At 47.0% G+C, this 18083-nt stretch overlaps 1 protein-coding gene across 3 annotated transcripts in view; it reads left to right on the plus strand.

Annotated features, from left to right (window-relative positions):
• Positions 1–220: 220 nt before the first annotated feature.
• Positions 221–18083, plus strand: part of MXD4 (MAX dimerization protein 4) — a 39026-nt gene continuing 21163 nt past the window's right edge. Inside the window, exons 1-3 of one of the 3 annotated variants that reach the window (XM_058024172.1) lie at positions 221–328; positions 866–1034; positions 10230–10259. In XM_058024172.1, the coding sequence (XP_057880155.1) occupies positions 265–328; positions 866–1034; positions 10230–10259 (263 nt within the window). In that variant the 5' untranslated portion in view covers positions 221–264. The remainder of the gene's footprint in view (positions 329–865; positions 1035–10229; positions 10260–18083) is intronic. The other 2 variants (XM_058024173.1, XM_058024174.1) reach the window with 2 other exon arrangements.

The following is an 18083-nucleotide window of genomic DNA, read 5'->3' on the forward strand; positions in this document are numbered from 1 at the left end:
AATTGTTACTACAGGGGCAGCCAATGAGCGCGGTCGGCGGGGATCTGTCAACATCCCCTGCCCCGACGAGGGGGGGGGGCTCTGGCCGCCGATTGGTCGGGCCACCTCCTTACGTCCCGCCCCGCGCGCATTCTCCGCTCTCCATTGGCTGTGCGGGCTGCCCGTCCGCTGTGTGTCAAATGTAGGTTGAGCGAGGTGCTTAAAACCGGGGGCTCGGGAGTCCCCGCGCGTGAACTCGGCGCGGGGGGCTCGGGACGGGCAGCCATGGAATTGAACTCCCTGTTAATCCTCCTGGAAGCGGCCGAGTACTTGGAGCGAAGAGACCGAGGTACAGGGCGCAGGCGGGCAGTCGGTCAGGCACCCGCAGGCGCTCCCAGCCGCTCTCGGCCTTTGTTGTGCGGCGGCCGGGCCGGGGCAGCGGCCCCGAGCCCGCACCTGCCCGGGGGGGACCCGGGCTGCGCCAGCGGCACCGCGCTGGGGGAGCATCGCTGCTCGGATCTTGGCTTTTTTTAATATAAAACCCCCCAAGCAAAGCAGAAGGGGGTTGTTTGTGCCGCCCTGGATGGGGACGGTGCGTGTGGCAGCGCTCAGGATCCCTCTCGCCGCTCCGTGTGTGGCAGTCGGTGATTGTATGGCAGCTCCCCTCCCCCAGCGCAGCGTGACAAGGGTTTGCATGATCCGCCTCGTTTTTAATGTGCACTCCAATAATCCTCCTAATTTCGACACTTCGGTGTTGTTTTGTTGTTTATTTTTTTTTCCCTTTGGTTTACCGAGTTATGGTTTTTTTTTTTGTCTCTCTTCTTTAAGAGATGCCAGAATAAAATCCAAACAAATCAACCGGAAAAAATTCTGTTCTTTACCCTAGCGTTCCTGCAAAGGAGGAAAAAATTGCATGGAAAAAATATATTGCCACTAATGCTGACTTTGTCCCTAGAAGCAGAACATGGCTATGCATCAGTGTTACCCTTCGATAGTGACTATTCCAGAAAGAAAACAAAGGCAGGCACCATGGCCAGAAAATCCCAGAATAACAGGTAATAGACGCACCGCTTTTTCAGAATGAATCGTCAGCTTTTCCAATGTGTCTAGCTTATGTGCAGTGCATACATTTATGAAAAATAATAACTAATCCAGTATCTCAGTTTTCCCCATCCCGGTAGTCGCCATTTTTCCCCTGGATGGGCTTGGCTCTGTTTTGATCTCTCATATAAACACTGCCACGCGTACACCATCTCCTTAGTACTCACTGCACTTCAGACCCATCCGCCCTCATCGCTCCTTCTGCTCCGCGCTCGCCGACAGCGGCTTTTGCTGCAGACCTAAGCACCATAATCGCCACCCAGATTTCTCTTTGCATGGCACCTAATTTCCCCCCCGGCATTCATTTATGAAAAGCAGGCAGCGAGCCGGCCGCCTCCCCCATGGCAGCCCGGGCAGATGCAGCCTCCGGTTGCGGCGGCGCTGGGCTCCGGGCCGGCAGCGTGTGCGGGGCGGCGGGGGGGACACTCCGCCCGCCCTCCGGCCTCTCCGGGAGGCACGGGCTGGGAAGGTGCCGGAGCGAGCTTGAGCTGCCCGCGGGCTGTGCTGCAGCGCCGGCTCGCCACCCCTTCCGCCCGGCCCGCGCCCGCAGACGGGCCGGGTGCGCGGCTCGGCGCTTGTTTGTCCGGCTGGCGCCCGGTTCTGGTGCTGCCCCGCAGCCGCTACCTGCGCTGCGATGGCCCGAGCCGAGCGCGGCTGCGCGCAGGCTCCGCAGCTTTGTTTGCTGCTCGGGCTGTGTACGTGCGGCAGGCTGGCTGTCTTACGGGGACGCTGCCGGCCCCTGCCCAGGAGCCAGCCCGGCCCTGGGCTCTGCCCGCTCTGCTCCGCTCTGCTCCTCCAGGGCTGCTCCGGAGAGGACCGAGGAGCGTGCCCTGCTGGGCCTGCTTCGTCCCGGGGCAGCGATGCTCTGCTCTGCATGGTCATGCTGGCTGGTGGCTCCTGTAGAATAGCCTAAAATGAACTTGCTTTGCACGTGACTTGTTTTCCAAAGGAGCAGTGAGTCTCGGCGGGCCCGCTCTCGCTGCTCCGCCGGGCATCCTGCGGCCGGCTCGGATGGTGCTGGGGAAGTGCCCGGCAGGCGGCCAGGAGCTGCTCGTGGGGCACCGGAGGTGCAAACCGAAATCAAAAGCTGACGAACTCCCTCCTTGAGCAAAAACACGAGCTGCTGAGCGCCCTGGTGGTGCCTGCTGCGGCCGACTGTGTGTCTCCAAGATTACTGAGGGGGAGCAAACTGTGCCCCCGTGCCCCTGCTCCGAGCAAGGCAACCATTTTGGGGGCTGTTAATTGCAGTATTCCTACTTTGGTTATAGTTTTAGTTGAATTCTTTGTCTCATCATGGAGCATGAGAAGACAGTCAGTTGATTTTAAAAGAGAAAGTCATCAGGAGTGGGAGGAGTGTCTTGTGTCCTGAGACACTTTGCTCCTTAAGATTTTTAATTATTTTCATATAAAGTATGTTCACTGCCTTTAAAAAAATTCAAAACACATTTCATAAGTTTTCCAGCTGTAAATTGCTCCTTGAGTTGTACAGATTTCTTGTGTGTCTCTTGCATTCAAGATATCTTTGTTACTTACAGAGCTATTATTCCATCGTTTCCGTTCTTAGGGCTCTTGTCATCCGCTGCAAAATAGTTATTTGTCTGAATTGTAAGCTGCTTTCAGGAGTTTTTAGGAGAGGATTTGTAATCTATCAAATACCGCAGAATTAAAAGATTTCTGGTTACAAATTTGCTAGTGTTATTGAAGTTGAGGCACACAGATCCACTTGCAGTTACCTTGCTGCTTTTCTGCCTGCAGATTTGTATTTGTTTACCTGTTTAGCATGTTGTTCTGATTCTCACTCCGTAGCAGTGGCAACCTTCAAAAATGCCATCCTACAATGTGTACATCTGCTCACACTCTGTTTTCTTCTAGCTGCAGTGAAGAGATGAGGGATGGGTCATGTGTGTGACAGGACAGTGCTTGTCAGGGAATGGTTTCCAGTGCGGACACTGCCGGGACAGTGGCTGGTTTGGTTCAGCACGGGTACCAGGTTTGCTGGCTGATGTGGGAATCAGAGGGACATTGCTTTAATGAAGCTCCCTGCTCCATCAGGGACTGAGGGACAGCAGCAGGGCCCTGTGGGTGCCTCTGCATTGTCCTTATGGGCTTTGTACCCATGTCCAGCAATCACTGCTCACATTTTCCTGCATGCTTAGATTTGCAGGGGAGAAATTACCCCTGCATTTAAATATGCAGGGCAAAATACATGATGTACACCAGCATCACTGTTTTATTATTATTTGGAGCTTAGAGGCTCTAGGGGTCGAGCCCCAGACTAGAGTGGATTTTTGGAAACACAGTTAATTCTTCCTAAGCAACTCAAAGATTAACAGAGGGAGACGACTGGCCAAAGTTCAGAGGATCTGGAGTGGTCGTGGGTGATGTGAACCACCGAGCAGTGTTTGTCCATGTTGTTCCACTTTAACCATTTTCCAGACTCATTTGGTTTGGAGCATTAGATGCAGGGAGGCATCTGATTGCTAACAGGAGATTGCATATGTGTCTGAAATTCATGCCTTATTATTTCATTGTTTTTCTGGATTAAAAATACGTACTTAAGGTTGGAGGAGTAGGAAAGGAGCAGCTAACTGCACATTTCAGATCTGCAGGGGCATTGTTGTTTCCATTATCTATTTCTGTATCCTGCTGCTTGCAGCATCTGATCAGATTAAAAAGTGAGAGATGTATATATGCACATACATTGTGGTTTTTTTATGCCTTATGAGGTATACATATAGGAAAGCACAAAAAACATCTCCTTATTCTTGGAAAATCAGAAAAGAGGGGAGGAGGAGAAAAACTGTCAGATGTGAGGAAGCCTGGCGTGCTGTACTCTTCTTTGTTCTGTGTTTTCCCCCCTGTGTGCCTGCCTGTGGGGGGAAGAGCACACCCCGTGTGGCACAGGTGTGCTGGCCAGGCACTGCAGGCTGGGTGATGGGCAGGGATGGATTCCAGCTGCCCTGGGCTTCATCAAGGGCACCGATGGACCCCTCCCTGCCCTGCCGAGGTGCTGGTGATGTTCATGTAAGAATCTGTAGGATGAGACCCCCATCCCTTGTGGGTGGCTGGCGAGGCCCAGACCCGCAGGAGAAGGGGCAGGAGGCTGCCAGCCCTTCGGACAGGATGTCAGGTCTGGGCTAAAAGCTTGCTGGCCTCTTGACTGCAATTGAGTGAGAAGTAATTTTGGCAGGTTTCGATTCATGCAGGGAAATATACCAGCAGAATAACATTTAATTAGCCAAAATCTAAAGGCTTTCTGTCCACTGTAGGAATTTAACAGTTTTGCTTTGTCCACTGTTAGCTTTGAATCAAAATTGAAAGTGGTTGTTAGCAGTTTGTTGATAAACAATATCCTTGGTGTCATTGGTAGCAATCAGACACAGTTTTTAGCCATTTCTGTTTCACTTGCACATTCAAATGTCTTGATCTTACGTTTTCTTCTCAGTTTCCTGTGATGTGCCCTTTCCCATGTCGCACAAACCAAACTGCTTTGTTTCCTTTCTGGTTTGCTGTTCGTACCATGTCCTCAGCTGAGATTCAGACTTGTTTCCCCGCAGTAATTTTGACCAAAATCCTCTGGCAAATGAAACTGGATTCTTGTTTTGTGAAGAGGACAGGAGATTAGAGAAAGCCACAATATTATCTTCTGCTGGGAGGTAAACCTAGGTCACATCTTGTTACAATAATACTTATCAGGTACTTGACTATAGTATAATAAATGTCTCCGCAGAGCAGTGGCTGTACGTAGTTCCTAAAGCAGCGCCATGCAGTCTAATAATTCTTGTTAAGGTGTACTTAGAATTAAAAAAAGGCATAAAACAAAGAACTGGGTTTATTGCTAGTGTACCTAGGAAGTGTTAATAGCAAATATTCAAAAGTCAAGCTTGGTTTTTGCTCTAAAGAAACACATAGGTGACACGTGTGCGATGTGCCGAGGAGGAATGCGACACAAATCTGAAATTTGGTGACGTTTGCTCACAAGGCAAAGCACTCTCACAGAGGAACATGCAATCCTGCAGATAACTGGGCTTTCTTCTGCCCTGGCTGCAGTGACACTCACCAGGTGTTGGGTACCCTGAGCTCTGTCTGGGTTTGAGGTGTGTGTCTGCCCATGCACCAGGGAGCTCAGGCAGCTGCTTCGCTGTGAAAGGGTCAGAAATAAGCGAAAATGAAAAGCAAAATCTTAGTGTTAGATGCCAGTCTACTGAGGTCACAGTTAAATTTACTTTCAGAGAAAGGAATTGAATGTCGGTGATGCAGTGTGTTTGGCCTGTTAATTTAGGAGCTGGTTTATTGAAGGAGAGGGAGCAAAATAAATGCCGGGTTATAAATATATCTTCTGTGTCTATTAATTAATTAATATTTTTGCTCATATGTTATATAAATAGACATGTACTTCGTGCTGTGTTCTGGCAAAGGGTTATATGCAGAAAAAGATGAAAGCGGCATTTGGATTTTCAAATAAAAACAGAGCCTCATGTCCAAATTCCTCTGTTGATGTTGGCTCATGGTGAGGGTGAACCTGTGGCCCGCAGAGCGAGCCCCTTGCTCTCTGCAGATGTTTTTCTGTGCCCACACTAAGCAGCTTAGGGATCGGGGCCTGATTTTTGTTTTATTTTTCCTTTTTTTTTTTTTTTTGTGAGAGGCCAAGAATAAAATACTGCAAAGCAGACTGTGCAGACACAGCTGAATTTTCACCTGGATTTCTGAATTCGATAGATCTTTCTCAGTTTGCCTTCCTGAAGCTAGGACAGCAATTGATATTGCCACATTTGGTTTCTAAATAATGCATTTTAGTCCCAGTATAACAGACTTCACCAGTGGACCTGTCCCCACTGAGGAACTGCAGTAGGTCTGCAATGTTTGGAAGCTGCACTGCTTGTGCAGTTGAGGAAAACAAATTGCCACCGTATTAGAAGCACATTCAGACCTGGCCACTGCAAACATGTGGCAGCACCAACTTGAATGTGATCCCAGAGCCAGAACTCTGCATCAAGGCTGTGCCAGTGTGCCTGGTTCCCAGATCCCAGCTGAATCTGCAAAACCGGTTAAATTTCGCTGTGAGGAGAATGCAAAATTAATTTTTAGTGGATTAATTTGGTACAGGCTGTTTCTTTGACAGGCTGTAAGCAATGCATCCAGTTTGAAACAAATGGAAAAAAACCAACAACCCAGAAGCTATGAATAATAGGCAGAATGTGTGCTTATGTTCAGGTTTGTCTGTGCTTTGTGGAGTGAACTGTAGTATTTTCAGGTGCATTCCACAGGAGGTTAGGTATGTGGACAGAGAATTTCCTGGAAGTGAATCTGGATCCTTTCAATGAAAAGCTGCACAGCACTCACGTTCACACAAGACTGCAGGTGTAAGCTTTGTGCTTTTACACACCTGCACTTTTGGGAGTGGGAACTGGATGCAGACACTTAAGGTGTAGCACCTTGTAAAGCTTCCTGTTCTGTTTGTTCTTACTTTTTTGGACTGTACAAAAGGTGAAGTGCTTGCAGTGTAGTTCACATGGCTGCATGATTTGAAGTGGAGTTGTATCCTGCACATGGGCTGTACCATACCCTGGCAGTCCTGCCTGCACCAGAAAGCCCTGGCACTGGTAAGGTGCTGCCACTGTTTCAAGCACTCGGTTCAGTACCCTGCTTTGCTCCCTACAGTGCTTTAAAGTGCTTTGGCAACTGGAAGTGTATTGGTGAGTCACGGTCTAGACCTGCTGCTGTTAACACAGGGCAATAAACAGCACTGCCATACATCCCTGCTTTTGTCAGGAGCTGCTGCCTTCCTGCTGAGCAGATGCCCCGATGGATGGATGGATGGATGGATGGATGGATGGATGGATGGAGGAGTAGGGAAGCTGTCTGAATACTGAAACAGGCTGTGCATCCTGCATACAGTGAAATCTCAGCCTAGCCTGCATGTGACCAGATCCTGCTGGCTCACCCATAAACTGGCAGCAGTGTAGGTGGAGGGGCCCTTGCCTTTTCTGTGTTAGTCTTGCAATCTCAGCACCTGTACAAATTTCTTAGGTGTGTCTGCTAAATGTTCAACCAAAAGCTGAAATCCAATACCTAGAACTGGGGAAAAGGAAGGTGATGGATGGGGATGGCTCTGGGGGTGTGCTGTGAGAAGTAGCACAGCATCTTGCAGACCAATGGCTGCATTTGCTTGGTTCCTCTATATTCTTTCAAATCTTCTTTTGACAATTTCTTCAGAAATAAAATTTATAGTCTGTGAACTGCTTGGCATTTGCTAAAGGGATATTAGAACTGTCTCAGATCAACAGTGTAGTCTAAGCACCAGTGTTCATTATCCCTTTCTTGCAAATCTGTGATTTTGCAGAATTTTTTGTTGTTGGCTTTTTCTCTTTATTTTTAACTGAACCTTTTTACCTTTTTTCCCCTCACTGCTACCCTCAACTTCTCCAAGCTTTTTGTGGAGATGCAAAAAGCACTCAGTAGAGTGAACCTGAGTTAAATACCAGAAGTATTCCCTCTCCTGAAGCCATTTTGAAAGGCTCCACAGACCATTTGTCTGCAAACCACAGTCATATATCTGTCTCTCTCTTATAAATACATATGTACATATATCTTATTAGTTGTGACCTACATCTTATCTTTACTAAATTAGTAAAAGACTCCATTTTGAAACAGGGTACTGGATTGTGTGGAGATCAGTTCTTATGGTTTTTTCCCTCACTTTAGGTTGCATAAACAGCAGGAGACAGATATTCTTGCCAATATACTGTGCTGTAGACAGTGAAGGAAATAAAACCCAGTATTTCAAGAGAGGTTCATGTCTTCTGAAAACAAACCCAACCAAAGAAATCCCTGTCATGCTTTGTAATAGGGTATTTAACTTGCTCTGTAGATGGAGCAATTCTCAGATAAAAGGACTCTTAGTTTTGGTTCCTGCCTGGGGTCTGATGGTTGGGGTGTTAGCTGGCCCCTGTCACCTCCTGAAATGTGTGGCTGGTGCCCACGTTTGCACACTGCAGGTGTCGCTGGGGCTTTTGCGTCCCCAAGAGCTCTGCCAAGAGGCACATGGTCACTGCTGCTGGCTTTGGCAGCTGGCACACCCACGGCTGTGTGCTGCAGAGCTGCCCTGGCAGGATGTACCTCAGGAGAATGCCAGGATCCCCTCCATGTGCCACAGGTGCCCTGTAGATGTGCTGTGTGCAGGACTGCCAGCTGCTCACAGCATCTTCTCTCAGCCCAGCACGGTACTCCATGCAGGCAGAATTCCTTGGCCAGTGGTTCCCGTGCGTGCTCGCCAGAGCTGCTGGGAGCTGGCAGCTCAGAATGGGCCAGTTGGAGTGATTGTGTTCACCTTTGTGTCTAATTGCCAGAAGGAGTTCATGTCATAGGGATGAGTGCAGGCTGGCCTGTATTTCCTCTCTGGTTCCAAAGTTCCCTACAAACAGTGCCTTTGACAGGCCTGTTGAGGGTGTTTGGGGACAATGGTTCCCTACTGAACTTCTGTTCTCCATGTGTTTTCATAAACACTGGTGGATTTAGCACGGTCTTTGTCAATTTTTGTGAACATTGGTGTGGAGAAATGATTGTAGAGAAAGTCTGACCTCTGTGTAGAGAATAGGAGTAGAATATAAAAAAAGAAATCGTCTTAAGATAGCCAAATGACCAAGCCCACCTTGCCCTAGTAATGTAGAACAGAAAATGTGTTTAACACTTGTAGTGTTGCTGCATTGGTCAGGAGCACTTAAATGGCATTGTAGAAATACACACATTACTTGATCACGGCTGACTTGATGCAACAAAAATACATAAAGAATTCATTCATAGGCTTTTGAGAAAAAGATGCCAGGTAATTGTTGACATCATTGATGTCTTGGTACCAACACTCTGGTGAGAGTGGATTGGCATCAGTGCTGAAGCTTGTATGCATTTCAGTTTTACCTGCAGAGGGGTAGTTCACTTGGCTCCTTGCAGGAGCTGCACTGAGATCAGGCCTGAGATCAGTTGCTCGTGGGTTTGTTCACTGGATGTTTCTTGTGTGAGCTTTGCTTTCTATTTCCCTCTCTGTGCCTGGAGTGATGTTCTGCCATCGGTCACAGCCAGGCCCAGCATCCAGCAGCTGGGTGTGTGCAGGGAGAGCCGGACAGCTCGGCACCAGGCAGAATTGTGCAGGAGGGCTCCCAAATCCCCCTGGGATGGCTCTGCTCCCCCTTGCCCTGCACAAAGGCACCTCGCTCTGCACCCCGTGCCCAGCTGCAGGCTGGGGCTGCAGCAGGCTCCAGCAGAGCTGCTCTGACATAATCTGCCAGCCCTAAAAGCTGCCACCGCCTCTGCATCTTTTGATCCTGACGCGCTGGGCATGTTTTCAGCGGGACAAAACTGAAAGTATGGAAAATTGCTGGTTCTGAGGCAGCGACAGTAACTTCATTTTAGGAATGTTTTTAATCTGAGCTGTGTAAATAAATAAAATGAATATTTTTAGCTGAATCAGTTTTTAAAAAAATCCCCCAAGAATTTAGGGCTGCCTCCTAATGGCAAAGAAACCGAGGCATGAGTTGAAGAAGAAAAAAAAAATCTTTAATCCAAGTAGATTGGAAAAGGATAACATGCTGCTGCGGTCAGTACAGGGACTATGATTTTTTTTGGGTTTTATTTTCTCTTTGTAGACGGAGAAGAATTAAGAGTATTCCTCTTTTGTTGCCATTAAGATGTCAACAACAACAGCAGTGATTAGCTGCTGATTTTCTTTCTGCTTTTCCATGGGCTTGAAAGCTGGCTTTTTGGGTGCTTTTTGCTCTTGCCTGTTACCATTTAGATCTTCAAACACTTTCTACCCCCTGATAATTTTTCTTCACTGATAAAAATCTCGTGGGCTGTTTTTATTACTAACCTGCTCAGTTTTTAATGTTCATTTTTGTCTCTGAATGTATAGAACACTAATAAATGCAAATATATTATAATTCCCCCCAAACCTACAGTTTACTCATGGAAATTAAGTTGATACCCTGAAGAATATAAAAGTGAACTAATTTAAAAGAAAAGCTGTTTCATAATCCATGTTAAATACGTATTTTAGAGAACTCTTTTGCAATTTATGCAAGTATTGTTTTTAAAATATTATAAATCTTGGTTTATTTATCCTTTCTCTAATATTTCTTTTCTCTTTTTAATAGGTCATCACACAATGAACTAGAAAAACATAGGTAAGTCTTGAAAAAATATAATTAAAAGATGTATGGCTGACATTTGAATTACTGTGTTTATTGAAGAACATGTTGTTGAAATTGTTTTGATTCTGCAGTGAATAATTTATTAAGTTGTTTTGGTTTTTTTATCAACTAAAATCTAATAATTGTAGTATTATCTGGCTTTTTTTTCCCCCTGTTGTCTGGTGTGCTCTTTTTGAAACATCCCTAATAGTTAGCTTTGGACTGATTAATGCTGTAACTGGTTAACCGAATTGTTACTAACAAAGAATCTGATTGCAGCAACTGTTTGCTAGAAGTGTTAAATGCTGTAAGTACAAAGTATTTTTGTGATTAAGGTGAATGATTTTCGGGAACAATGTGTCACACAGGGTTATTTTATGTTTCTTTTAAAGTATGCCTAAAGTGCAGTTAATTTTCATCTTGCATATCAGTACCTAGAGGTCCGTTTTTCCCCTCCGTCCGTTTCCTTGGTGGTGGGTGTCCTGTCCGGAGAGCTCAGCTGAGCTGGGGCAGGAGCGGGCACTGCCTGAGCCGAGCCTGCTCCGGCCAGTGCAGCGCCGGGAAAGCCGGGCTTAGCCGGGACAGAGCTTAGAGCAGCCCCGCGCGGTGCGGAGCTCTGCTTTGCCCCGTTCCGGAGGCAGCGTTCATCCCGCGGGTGTTGGACCGTGCCAGGGTGTGTGTGCAGCTGGGCCCTGGGCTGCGGGAGGGCGCCGGGAGCACCGCTCCGAGAGACACAGAGGGACAGCGCGGCCGTGCTGGCTCTGCCTGTCTGAGGGGACACAGAGGGACACCGCGGCCGTGCTGGCTCTGCCTGTCTGAGGGGACACAGAGGGACAGCGCGGCCGTGCTGGCTCTGCCTGTCTGAGGGAACGCAGAGGGACACCGCGGCCGTGCTGGCTCTGCCTGTCTGAGGGGACACAGAGGGACAGCGCGGCCGTGCTGGCTCTGCCTGTCTGAGGGAACACAGAGACACCGCGGCCGTGCTGGCTCTGCCTGTCTGAGGGAACACAGAGACACCGCGGCCGTGCTGGCTCTGCCTGTCCGAGGGGACACAGAGACACCGCGGCCGTGCTGGCTCTGCCTCTCGCTCCCACCGTGGCACCCTCACTGCGGGGCCTCTGCCTTTCACTCACCATTCAGGCAGCAGGATAAACGCCCGTTCGGGTGGTTTTTGTTGGTTTTTTTGTGTGTTGCTTGTGGTCATTCGGGTTTCACACATCCAGCAAAAGCGAGGGGGGTATATGTGGATATGATTTAAACCTGTTTGCATGGTCCTAAATAGGTGAAATGTTGTTGATGGCACAACAAGCTTGAACTCGAGGGGTTTTTTTGTGTGTTGTTCTGTGGCTGCAGTTGTGTAGCAGCTAGACCATCACTTCCCTTGCATGCTTACATGCTTTCCTGTAGTTTAATTGTAATATGAGTAAACTATAGCTGTGCCTAATAGCCACGTGGTCATCCTAGAGATGAGAGGAACTGGAGAAGGCTCAAGCTCACAAACACAGGCCTGGGCAGTAGAATGCAGTGCACTGGCTAAGGCAGTGACATCGTAAGGGCAGAAGTTCTGCTGACAGAGTCTTCAGGAAAATAACTGGATGTAAAATTCTGTCCTTTGGTCACACTTCTTTAAAAGAAAAAAAAATTGCCCCTAACTGTGATTCTTTCTCATTCTGTTCAATTTCTTCCTCTCCTCCTGCTTCATCATTAAGAATTTACTTTAATGTGCATATTCCTTTTATTTTTCCTTCAGTTATTTTCCTCTTCTTCCTTTTTCTCTGCCTTAACGTGTTTAAGCAGCACAGTAAATGAGGCACAGCAGCATTTGCAGCAGATGCAGGGCCAGAAGGAGAATCTATTAATTGTTCAATCTCTGATCTCACTTTCAGTTCTGTGTTGTATCTTTGTAGTAGATGGACCATATAGTACTTGCCTCGCTACCTTTTCTTTCTTTGCCATCTCAAGGTCAAAATAGGTAAACTGCACAGTATGTCTTGTGATTATACAACTAATGTTTCTAACTGCTGCTGCTTGCTGTGCCTCCTGCAGTTAAACTATACTTGAAGCCAGATTTTTATTCTTCCTGGTGAGAACCTGCAAATTAGTGCAAGATCCCTGTATGTGCAAATGGGTGCTCACAAAAGCAGATGAGGTGTGTACAGTTCTAGCTGCCTGATGTATTGGTGTGAAGGACTCCTGCAATTTCTGTTTTCTTCTTTATAACAACCCCCTCCTCCACCACTGTGGGTGTATGAGTAGATAATACCGATCATAGTGTTTTTCACTGTGTTTAACTAAAATTACATTAAGATCTATGAAGTGTCTTGCATGCTTTAATGGAAGATTCACAGCTGTGGTGTGCCCCTGCGGCAGAGCCTGCCTTCCCCCTCCGGTGCAGCCCTGCCCTGCCAGCTGGGAAGCCCTGGATGTTGATTTTGGAGGTGTCTCCTTTCCAGGACCGGTGCCTTGACTCAGCACTGCCATGATGCTGCTCTGGCAAGGCACACTGGGTTATCTCAGAGCAGCCTGTCGAGGAGGAGGAGAGGAATGGCCGCGTGTCCTCCTCCATGCCCAGTCCCTCACGTGGTGTCTGAGGCTGTCCTGCGTGCTGGAGGGCAGGGAAATGGTTTCCTCCTGTAAACAGCCCTCGTGTCCTGAGTCAGCGTGGCCAGAGATGCTGGTGACTGGAAAGCCATGGCAGCCATTCATGTACATGCTGCTCTTTTGGGTTCTGCGCTGCTGTTGCACATCAGAGGTTTTATCTCTGGTTTCAGTGTTGGTGGGAATGGCAGTGGTTGACCTCTGTGTGTGCTGGCTTGGCCATTTGGCACTACCACTTTATTTTGTGTTTTGTGCTGCTGGGTCTCTTTTCTGTGTGCTCTTGAGGGGGTGCTCAGAGGAAGACGAAAGCAGAAATGTAATTCCAAGAAAAAAATTTCATTATATGATAGAATTCAGATTACATTTATGGTAAAGTGTTTCTCAGTGATTCATATATGAAATTCCTTTTTTTTCTGCTTCATGTCTCTCTGGAATACCTTGCTCAGAACTTTGGTGTGGGTTCTTACAGGGAAACTCTGTAAGGACTCATCCCTCTAATGGCAGTCTTGTTTTGGTCCTGTGCATCTTGGAGCCGTGAAACAGCAAAACCCCTAAATAAAAAGCAGGAAGGCAAGAAATCTTCTATCCTAGGGACAGCTGAGGTCCTAGAGGATATTTTAATAATTACAGACAGGTTAGTCAGAGTGGCACTTGGATGTAACTAATGACAAATGTGTATATTCATGTAGGTATCTTTTGTTGTTTCCAGCCAGACCATTAGGTCTGTAGGCTTTCACAGAGCAATATAAATAGTAAGCAAATTAGTAATCATGACTTTTTGCAAGGAAATTTTTAAATTGACCTGACAGCTGTATAGAGGAATTCAGCTTTCATAGTGTAAAAAAACACCCAAGAATTCATGAGAGACTTAAGCTTCTTTAGAAGACACAGCATAATCTCATTTATTTGCATCAATTTATACTATTCTACATTAGAAGGTAAAAGCCAAGGTGTATGTCCCTGAAGACTGTGCTGAGATCTCCACACTGCTTTGAAGGCAGGGAGAACCTGCCCTTGGCTGTTCACTGTGGTCTTCTCCCCAGCCTGGGCAGGGCTGTGCAAGGAAGAGATGATGTCTCATCCTCTGTCACCTCCTGTCAAAGGACACAGAGCCCTGAGAGAGGATACTGGGATCAACCCATCAGGACTTGCCTGGTTTCATTCAGTCCTGCCTGGCCATGAGGAGCTCTGCTGCAAGAGAGGTTCAAGGTCTTGCCCTTCCCCTGGCAAAGTCTTTGGAAGCAGCTCGTGAAACTTGATGATTTTAAAGAACAGCTTTTAAGAACTAGTGAGGAAATGAATAAGTGTACCTCAGAATCAGCAAGCCACGTGCTGCTGTCCCCAGACTGGCACCATGTGAGCTGAAGAAGTGCTGTGTGACCCTGGTATGGCTGATCTAGGTCCCACGTCCTCAGGCTTAGATTTGACAAAAGCTGGTGAGCTGAGCCAGATGGAGGTAAAAACCAGGCATTGCTGTTCAAGCTGAGACTGCTGTGGAGTTGGCCTGAATCAGCTGAGTGAGACAGCCCTGAACTTTCAGAAGTGCAAGAAGAGAATGGGGAATACATGAGACACCGTGCAAAACCTTAAAGATGGAAAAACCCCCAAATCTTCTTCCCAAAGGAGCTTAATGTATGTGCTGTGTAGAGTGCTGAGTGGGGGAGACTGAAAGTGTTCCCTTGTGCACAGAAGGTAATACTGATGCAAGTTTAGTGCAGTCCTTAAAGCTAAAAATCTTACCAGAATAAAGTTTCTATATTGCATCATCGTGTGAATGAATGATGATGCACGCGATGGTGCAATATAGCCTGAGTTTCTGTAGGGTATCCCTACAGAAACACAGGCTTTGATAAGCAATATATATTTTGATGGGAGCATTATTATGTACAACATTAAAAAACAGAGCAGGTGCCTCTGAAGTTAAGTCGTGATAGGTGGTTTTCTCATGGAGGAATTGCACATTCAAAAGCACAGTTACATTCATTGGTACATCAGTTTCACCCACCAGAGCTGCTTGGTGCTTGAAGTTTATTTAAGCTGAGAGAATGCCTAGATGGATGTCCTGAAATCTTCTCTGTGGTTCTTCACGTTAGTAAACTGCAGGGTTAATGAAAAGCATGTAATTGCCAGTTGGTGATACACTTGGAAGTTTTGAAACAGAACTGAAAGGTCATTGAAATAATGGCATACCAAAACAATGCTTAATGTTTATTTTTATTATGGGCTGCCTTTTCAAAATCACAAATTACCATTGTGGTTAGCAGTGTTATGCAGCAAAAAGCTGTAACTGCATTGATCCCTCATGCTGAATGGCTGTGGTGCCACCACTAACTGAGGAAACCCCTGAACTGGTGCTGGGGTAAAGTCCTTCCAGGGAAGGATCACTCAGTGTCTCACTGCTGTGCTTCCCCCAGTGATTTCACCCAGCCCTGGCTGCACACTGGTGCTCCTGGGTCCTGCTTCCTGCCAGCGCAGCAGGAGGGGAGAAGCTTCCTCCTTTGGCCAGGTCACCTTCCTGAGCCAGCTCACTGTCACAGGCACACCCTGCTGTGTCACGGGGAGGGGTGGGATGGCTTCTTTGAGTGACAGGGTTAATTTACAGTACAGAGCAGTTACAGTTCACTTCTCTGTCAGTTTAATGTTTTTCCTAAGCATCCAGTTTTGGCTGCTGTTTCCTGGAAAGTGCTGTGCTGGATGGGTCTTGCTGACCTGGGAAAGATCTCATTGTTATAATGGGTCTATAAAAATTGCTGCCATTTCTAGGATCTGTCCAGATTGTACATAAACCATTCAGATAATGTGGCTGCTGTGTTAGTGGTGGGAACCACATTGTCTTGCTAGCAGAATCTAACCTCTGTACTAGGTCTTTCTTCTGGTTTTCTTGTCAAGAAAAGAGGATCTTTTTTACACCTTCTGGTTGGTGTGAAGAGGTTTATTACAATCCCAGTGAATTGCAATAAACATGCCTTTGCACTACTTGAGCAAGATAATGTCTTAGGAGTGTGATTTTACTTTTGTGAGCTGAAAGCCACCCTGGTTTGGGCATCTGCTCCCCCTCCCCAGCTATGACTGCTTCTCTGAGGGTTCCAGCTGTAGCGAGCAGGTAACTGGCATTCCCTCAGCCAGGGCAAGGCTGAATGTCAGCTTAAAGCCCCTCTTACCAGGTGTTAAAAATCTCTGTAATAATTTTTTTTGCAGAGCTTGTTTAGCAAAGTCTATAAAGAACTGGACCTGCAGAACTGAGATTTAATCCTGTGCTTTTGCTGAAGCAACTCATGCTTCTCAGTCTGACAGATCTGTGGAATTAAAGAAATTGGAAGGTTCACAGCTTTGTACTTAAATGCTGTTCCTTTCATCTCTGGGCAGTCATCAAGTGTCTGGACCTGTGACTTGTCCTGCAGTACCTGCTGCAGTAGCTGCTGTGGATACCTATGCCCTGAACTGTTGTCTTTTCAGTGCACAGAGCAGCTCACCTGATGATGCACTCCCAACAAATCTTCCTACCTACACTGCTGGTTTGGAAAGTAGGAGTGTATTTATTAAGCAGACAAAGCTTGAAAATTAATCTGCTTAGGAAGTTATATTACAGGTATCAGAAATGTACACATACTCATGATTTGGACAAAGTTGCTATTTTGCAATGAAAGATGGGACTAAAATACAGTTTAGACTCAATTATTATGTCCTTTTTCCTGCTGAAGTCAGCTTTGGACTGTGGAGCATGAGTGGAGTCCTGGGTCTGGGCTCCAGAAAGCCAAGCAGCCAGCAGGGAGCCGATGGGTGAGAAACCAAGTGCATGCATTTTTTTCCACTGGAATTTGTTCATCCCTCTCTTCAAACATAAGTCCATTGTGTGTCAGCCTCTAATGGACTATGTAGAAGGTGGTTTATGTTTTCAGGATCTGCTAATTGACCTGGCTAGTTCTCATCCAGCATGGTAGAGAAAGTGGGCTGGACTTGTACAAAGTAGAGATGGATGGGCCAGACTTTCTGGTACTTTCAGGACAGTTAGGTGCTGATTCCCTGCATATAGGGCAGGAGAGGCCTGATGGTGACTGCTCTCCTCGTTGGAGGAGAAAAAAAAAAGTTGAATTAGGTATTTTGAAAAAGAGGGGGTTTTTAAGCTTGCTTAGCTACATCTGGACAAGTGAGCTGGAATTTGATTTTTATTTTTTTTAAGGTATTTAGGCAGCTAATGGACTTTAAGAAGCTGGCCTCTGAAATGAGTCTTACATAATGCAATGGGAATCCTTGGCTGAATCCCAGCCAGTCAGGTCTGTGGAAGCCCATAGACCAATATACAGAAGTGGTACCTGCTGTGGTTTGAAGAAGCAGCAAATGTGCCCGAAAGTCAGCAATGCAGCTCCAGCTCTTTGAGGCAAGGTTGGCTCTGGATTCACACCAGATCTGCAGGAGCCTGGCTTTCTTTCTCCCAAGTTTGTTGTGAGGATTCACGTCCCAGTGCCCCTGCTTGGAGTAGACAAAAAGGAATCAACCTCAGCTGGAGGAGGTGGCTGTGTTCTGTGAGTTGCTTGTCCTGTCCCTTCCTCTCCCTGCCTCCATGCTCTATTGGCATCTGTAGCTCTATTTTTAGCACTCCTTTCCCTGGAGTGACTACCTCACTTGGGTATTGGATATACCATGGCCTGGTCCCAAATTCAAGATGTCTCTTTCTGAATGGAACGGTGTGTACTTCCCTGCTGTAGCTCATGCTCCTTTTCCCTCGTGGTCTCTGTCAGCAGACACTTGTGCTTAGATTTACTGCATAGAATTCCTTTGCAGGTCAAGCAGTTTTTAATCTGTGTTTTTTCCCCTTGGTACTCTGGCAGACTGTGGGCCCAACTCTGCCTCATGCCCAGGGAATTTCAGTAGGTGCTGTGCCTGCTTCCAGGCTGAACCCTGCATCACATCCAGGCAGCTGCAGAGGATGCAGAAAGGTTCCAGAAACTGTACTGAGCATGAGCATTTAGACAGTAGATCATAAATGTGAAAAAGCATAAGGCAATTTCTTCACAGAAGTTTAATTTGGGCCTTTTTTGGAAAAACAAAACCAAAACCAACTCCCACCCCCCCCCCCCCATCCCCTTCCTTGTGCATGGGATCCGATTAAAAACTGACTCCTCTTGTCCTAAAGCCCTGTGCAATCCCCAGGAATGGATAAGATATTCCTTCTACCCACTCCTCCCTACGTGTGGAAGGAGAGAGTTGTTTTGGGACTTT

This window comes from Melospiza georgiana, chromosome 5, assembly GCF_028018845.1.
Source record: "Melospiza georgiana isolate bMelGeo1 chromosome 5, bMelGeo1.pri, whole genome shotgun sequence".
NCBI classification, from domain to species: domain Eukaryota; kingdom Metazoa; phylum Chordata; class Aves; order Passeriformes; family Passerellidae; genus Melospiza; species Melospiza georgiana.